At 41.0% G+C, this 6,443-nt stretch overlaps 1 protein-coding gene across 11 annotated transcripts in view; it reads left to right on the forward strand.

The window, feature by feature from the left end:
• GRIP1 (glutamate receptor interacting protein 1) overlaps window positions 1–5,031 on the forward strand; it is a 762,378-nt gene extending 757,347 nt beyond the window's left edge. For all 11 annotated transcript variants that reach the window (XM_069584696.1, XM_069584697.1, XM_069584701.1 and 8 more), the window contains 2 exons: window positions 688–834; window positions 3,285–5,031. In XM_069584696.1, coding sequence (XP_069440797.1) covers window positions 688–834; window positions 3,285–3,512 — 375 coding nt within the window. In that variant the 3' untranslated portion in view covers window positions 3,513–5,031. The remainder of the gene's footprint in view (window positions 1–687; window positions 835–3,284) is intronic.
• Window positions 5,032–6,443: the final 1,412 nt, after the last annotated feature.

A 6,443-nucleotide genomic window follows, 5' to 3' on the forward strand; every position in this document is an offset into this window, starting at 1 on the left:
ACTGATATAGCAGGGAAAATACAGTGATGGGCTTCCTGGCTCTTGCTTAGAGGCAGAGAATATGCTGAGCACTGTACTCAGCACAGCACCAGGCATGGTGAGCAGGAAGGAAAGGTCTTTGGCTTAGTCCTAATATCCAGCTGCAAAGGGCTAACTCTGGCTTCTCCCAACACCTGGGGTTGCTCCGGAACAGAGACATGAACGTGCCCCTGGGAAATTCTCACCTGTATACACCTGATGATTGCAAGTTAAAAAAAAACACAAACACCTCCTTTTCCAGTTCTGAGTCGGACTTTGGAAATTCCAAGGATGTTCTTGAAGAATAGAAAAAACTTCAAGATTGGTATGTGTTTGTGTGCTATGCTCAGTCATGGCTGCTTCTTCGTGACCCCATGGACTATAGCCCGCCAGGCTCCTCTGTCCATGCGGTTTTCCAGGCAATAGAGTGGGTTGCCATTTCCTCCTCCAGGGACCTTCCTGACCCAGGGATTGAACCCAAGTCTCCTGCATTGGCAGGTGGATTCTTTACCACTAGCCAAGACTTGGGGGAGCTGCCTAATCTGTTACAAATCTATTATGTTACTGAAATTAGTTTGAAAAGATGGTTCGTCAAGAAGTTTTACAGGCAAAAGTCCTCAACCTACCTAAATACCGCCCCCCGCCCCCCCAACATTTTCTCACTTCTAGGTGACCCTGTACAAGGGCTCTGACATGGAGGACTTCGGATTCAGTGTAGCAGATGGCTTGCTGGAGAAAGGAGTCTATGTCAAAAATATTCGCCCAGCTGGGCCAGGAGATCTTGGTGGCCTAAAGCCCTATGATAGGCTCTTACAGGTAAGACCTCAGATGAAATTTTATCTAACTCTTTAAAGTCTTATTTGACCAGTGCTCACACATCCTCCTTTGCCTCAAGACCAGATCAGAGGCCCTCCTAGAGAGGACAGACACTTTTTCCCTTAGTAGAATTTACCAGTTACCAAAACAGCGTGTTTCCCTGAATACATTCCCCAGCAGATTCTAAACTTGAGAATAGGCATGTGTGCGTGCTGTTGCTTCATGTCAGTCTCTCTGCACCCCTGTGGACTACAGCCCACCAGGCCCCTCTGTCCATGGGGTCCTCCAGGCAAGAAAACTGGCGTGCACTGCCATGCTGGTACCTTATTCTCCCATTTCCCATTTTGCAGTGTTTGATATCTCATCTCACACAGCATCTAAAATTCAAAAGCTGAACCATATTTACTTAATGGAGTAATATCATGATCAGGTTTGGTTTTACTGAGGAAAGCAAATTCCTATATCTTACATCCAGTTTTCAGGAAGAGCATTTTGCAGGAACAGGAGAAGGGTCGCCATCAGTCTTGAACATGTATTCAAATAGAATGAGTTTGTCCCTAAATAGCTGACTTTCAAAGCATGAGGCTGCTCTGATGGTTGGCTTTTAGACACGTGTTCACCAAAGCAAGTTTACACTGATTCATTAGACCGTTTTAAAACCAATTCTGATGATCTTTTTACCATGGCAATATAACAATTAGACTTGTTCTAAGAATATGGAACACTTTGATTTTTCACAGATACTCCATTATTTGTTGAGTAAATAATGATGGACAAATGATTTGACATCTGTAAATTAGAGACATACCTACTTTTGTGGAAGCTGAGGCTATAGAAGCAGACTGGACTCAGAATTGTGAAGGGCATTGAATGCCAAGCTTTTAAGACTTTATTCTGGAGGTATATTAATTTCTTAAGCAGAATGACACATTTCATAATTCAGAAAGACAATACAATTATGTCACAGGTGGACTGCTGTAGGGTGAAGAAAGGGAGGATCACAGGAAAGGAGACCAGGGGGTAAGGGTAAGACGTTTGTACCAGACCTGAGCCTTTAATGCCTTCTGTGCATCCTGGTGGAGCAGTCTGTAAGGCAGCTTACAGTCTACATTTGTTGCTTAAGAGAGATGTTAGAGCCAAAACTAAAGATTAGGAATACTGAACACATGGATTTGGTTAAAGTTGCCTAGGGTGGATTTCTAGTAAGAGAACTAAAGACAGAACTCTAAGGAAAACAAAATTTAAAGGATAGGATGAAGTAAAGGCGGGAAAGGGCTGAAAGTGAGCAGTTAAAATGGTACAAAGGTCAGAGCAATGTGGTGTCATCAGAGCCAAGGAAGGAGTTTTCAGGATGAGTAGGTGTCAAGAGTGGCTAAAGGGGATGAGCACTCAAAACACCATTCCTATGTTGAACAACTGGGATCATTTATACAATATAAGGCTTCCCTGGTTGCTCAGCGGTAAAGAATCTGCCTGCCAATGCAAGAGACACAGGTTCAATCCCTGGGTCGGGAAGATCCCCTGGAGAAGGAAATGGCAAGCCACCCCAGTATTCTTACCTGGGAAATCTCATAGACAGAGGAGCCTGGCAGGCTACAGTCCATGGGGTCACAAGAGAGTCAGACATGACTTAGCAACTAAACAACAACAATACGATATAATGGTCAGGTCCCAAACTGAGAAGATGGGAGAGAGAATGAAAAGTCAAGGACTGGGAGGAAGCAGCATGGAGATGGTTTTTAAACTTGCAGTGGGGGGTGGGAAGAATAAGGAAACGTGAAAGATGAGCACACGTACAAGCTCCGAAGGGGCTAGGATCATGAGAACTGCTGAGAGAGGTGGTTCAGTATCATCAAGAGCACGAGTTGTGGGGGACTTCCCCAGCAGCCCACTGGTTAAGACTCTGCCTTGCAATGCAGGGAGCATGGGTTCAGTGCCCAGTCTGGGAGCTAAGCTCCCACATGCTGCAGGGTGCGGCCAAAAATGTTTAAAAAGAAAGAAAACAAAAAACAAAGCACAGCACAAGTTCGGAATCAGCCAGACTGCCTGAGGTCACATCTTTGCTGGACCACTCACCAACATCCTCTCTGGACCACTTACCAACTGCTGGTCTTAGGCACTTCTCCTAACCATTATGTGCCTCACTTTCCTCGTCTGTAAATTGGGGATGACAGCACTTTGGAGCACCTGCCATGAGTAAGGCTATTTGCTCAGCTGGGGGATGTTACATGTGTCCCTGCTCCCTGCCATCCAGGGCCTTATAGTTTAGTAGCAGAAAATAAGTAAGCTTATGCCCCTCTTATAGTGTGCTCAGGGCTGGGATAGACTCTCAGTACAGAGTGCTCATTTAAGCACTTTCGAGACTCTTCTCAACCTGTTTTATCTGAAATGTTACTCTGGGTTTTGGGAATTATAACAATAATTCACCATGGTGCTTCTTGCCATTTCAGGTTAACCATGTCCGAACAAGAGACTTTGACTGCTGCCTTGTTGTACCCCTCATAGCGGAATCTGGTAATAAGCTGGACCTGGTGATTAGTAGAAACCCCCTGGCTTCACAGAAGTCCTTAGAACACACTCTACCAGGAGGAGAATGGAGCGAGCAGAACAGTGCTTTTTTCCAGCAGCCGAGCCACGGTGGTAATTTGGAGATACGAGAACCCACTAATACACTATAGCAACGCTTTTTATAAAGCGGGACAAAAGACGATATCTACATGGTGCTAAAAAAAAAAAATCCCGTTAAGATTTCTGTGACATCTGAAGCACAGATAATCACGTGGCATTAACTGCAAGCACAGGGGTCTTTTAAATCTCTCATGGCTCATGTTCACTTCCCTTTTCAAGTTGAAGAGGTTTCTTTGTTGGTGATCACTATGGTATATGCCAGGCAATCCCCTGCCAAACCCAATGGTAGAGAAAAAGAAAAACAGGCCACCCCTCTCTACAGTTAACATCAGAGGACATTTGTTCACAAGTCCATCTTCCTGTTCCTTTTTAAAAAGAGAAATGTCTGTTTGAAAATATTCTCTAATTTCCTTAATTCACTTTGAAATCAGTTTCTTACTACAAAGTTATTCATGTAAGAATTTAACTGACAAGGCTTTTCATAAAGCTGGCTCTGCTAGAACTAGTCTGGTGAGCTGCCGGGACTGCTGCTATGGGAGGGGTACAGGTATAAAATTATCTTACGACGTTTCAGCAACGGTGCACGTAGGAGACCATAATAGGTGGTGGTACATGTTTTGCCCAAGTATAGGAATGATTTTAACTAAGATGTATGCTATTCCCTATGCAACAAATCATCAAACAGGATATGTCTTGTGACCTGTTTTTTGGGGTTTTTTTTTGTTTTAAGGACACATTTTTTTAATAGCTGAAAACTCTCTGGTAATGAATTAGGGTGTTTAGTAACACTGAGAATTAGTTAAATTATCTTATTTTTAAAATTCAAGACTAAGAAGAGAGAATGAAGAGTCTATTAAAATGCTTGACATGTTTTGAAAACTGGTTATACTGAGGGGTGTACAGCACATGTACATAAATGACTCTGGACTGTCTTTTGTTCTGAGCCATGCCACTGATTGAAATTGTAAATACATTTTCACAAAATGCATTGCCAATTATTACCATCCCCCAAAGCAATAAACTGTGACAGTTGCTTTTAATGTCTGTCAGCAACTGTTTTCATTTGTTCAGATATTTTGAATAGTTACACTAATAACTGTTATTTGGTGAATATTAAAAAAAAAATAGATCTGTATATTGATTGTAGAATCTCCATACTGAAAAATTATTTTCCAAACATTTTTATTTTGGTCAATAATTAAAACAACTGCTTAAGTAAAGCATCTGAACACTGTGTCCTTTGTTTAAGGAAAAAGTTCACCTTTTGTTTCTGTGCAAAGAAATATATTATTTCAATCATATTTCAGAACCGCCAGGGCAAGAAAGTATAAAGCAGAATCATGTTAAGAAAAAGATCATGAGTCACTTAAATATGTATTTTTATTTGTAACAAACAAGTATTAAACTGTAAAGTATTTTTGTACAAATTTAATACTTTAATAGCATGGTATTTATCGTCTATGTATGGTTTTGGGGAATTCAAAACTGTTGCAAATATTTGTATGGGAATAAAAAAAACCCTCTACCAAATGGAATAAACAGTGATTTTAAAAAGCCAAAAAAAAAAAATGACCTTCTTTTTTGGTGCTTTGGATATATTTTAGTGTTCTATACTGAGTCCTACACAACACTAATGATTGCATAATTTTCTAAAGGAGGAAGGTTTTGCCATAAACTTGAAAAGCATCATGGAAGAGAAGAACTATGGTTTTGATATTTGATCTGGGTTTGAATTCCAGCTCTGATACTCACTGGGAGTATGAAACTTACTTTCTTGAGTCAGTCTTCCCTCCTGTGATACTGAGGGTCATATATACATTCCAATACTTTCATGAGGAGAAGTGGGACACATATGTAAAAATGCTGAAACAGCTGGCAAACAGGTAACACCTCTAAGACTAATGATACATTTACATTAGGTAACAAAGCTTGATCTTGAATCTAACTTAAGGATCATATCTACCCCCTGAGAACACTGTATGTACTCCATAAAATATATTTTCAAAAACTATTAGCAGGATTAAAATTTATATATTAAAAAAAAGAAAACTATACCTTATAGTCCCAACGTTTTCATTTTTGCAAGTTGCCTAGCAGGCTTTGTAAATTCACAGAAACAAGGCAGGATGTCCATTCTTGCCACTTCTACTTAACAAGGTACCAGAGGTTCTAGCCAGGGCAGCATAACCAGGAAATGAAATAAAGGCAACTAAATTGGAAAGGAAGTAAAACAAACTCTACTTGCAGATGATACAATCTTGTATATACCAAAATCTTAAGGAATCTGCTAAAAAAACCTATTCAAATAAATGAGTTTTAGCAAGGTTGCAAGATACAAGATCAATATATAAAAATCAACTGAATTTCTATATATATTAATGAACAAAAACAAATTAAGAAAATAATTATATTCTCAAAGGATCAAAGATAAAATACTTAGGAATAAATGTAATGAAAGTACAGAGTAGGTGTGGAAGATGGCAGAGTAGAAGACCCTGCACTCACCTTCTCTCACAAGCACCAAAGTTACAACTATCTGCAGAACAACCACTGACGGAAAAGACTAGAACCTACCAAAAGAGATCAGAAGGGACCGTAACAAGAAAGGAGGAGAGGCTCGGCAATATGATCAAATCACATATCCCCCTGGTGGGTGACCCATGAACTGGAGAATAATTATAATGCAGAGGTTCTCCCACAAGAATGAGAGCTCTGATCCCCTACATAAGGCTCCCCAGCCCGGGGGTCCAGCACTGGGAAGACAAGCCCCCAGAGCATTTGGCTTTGAAGGCCAGCAGGCTGGTGCTGAGGGGTTAGAGGGTAAAGAATTCGCCTGCCTAGTCAAGAGACAGTTTCAATCCCTGGGTCAGAAAGACCCCCTGGAGAAGGAAATGGCAACCCACTCCAGTATTCTTGCCTTGGAAATCCCATGAACAGAAGAACCTGGCAGGCTACAGTCCATGGAGTCCAAGAGTCAGACA

The sequence above is a fragment of the Ovis canadensis genome, chromosome 3 (assembly GCF_042477335.2).
Source record: "Ovis canadensis isolate MfBH-ARS-UI-01 breed Bighorn chromosome 3, ARS-UI_OviCan_v2, whole genome shotgun sequence".
Taxonomy (NCBI): domain Eukaryota; kingdom Metazoa; phylum Chordata; class Mammalia; order Artiodactyla; family Bovidae; genus Ovis; species Ovis canadensis.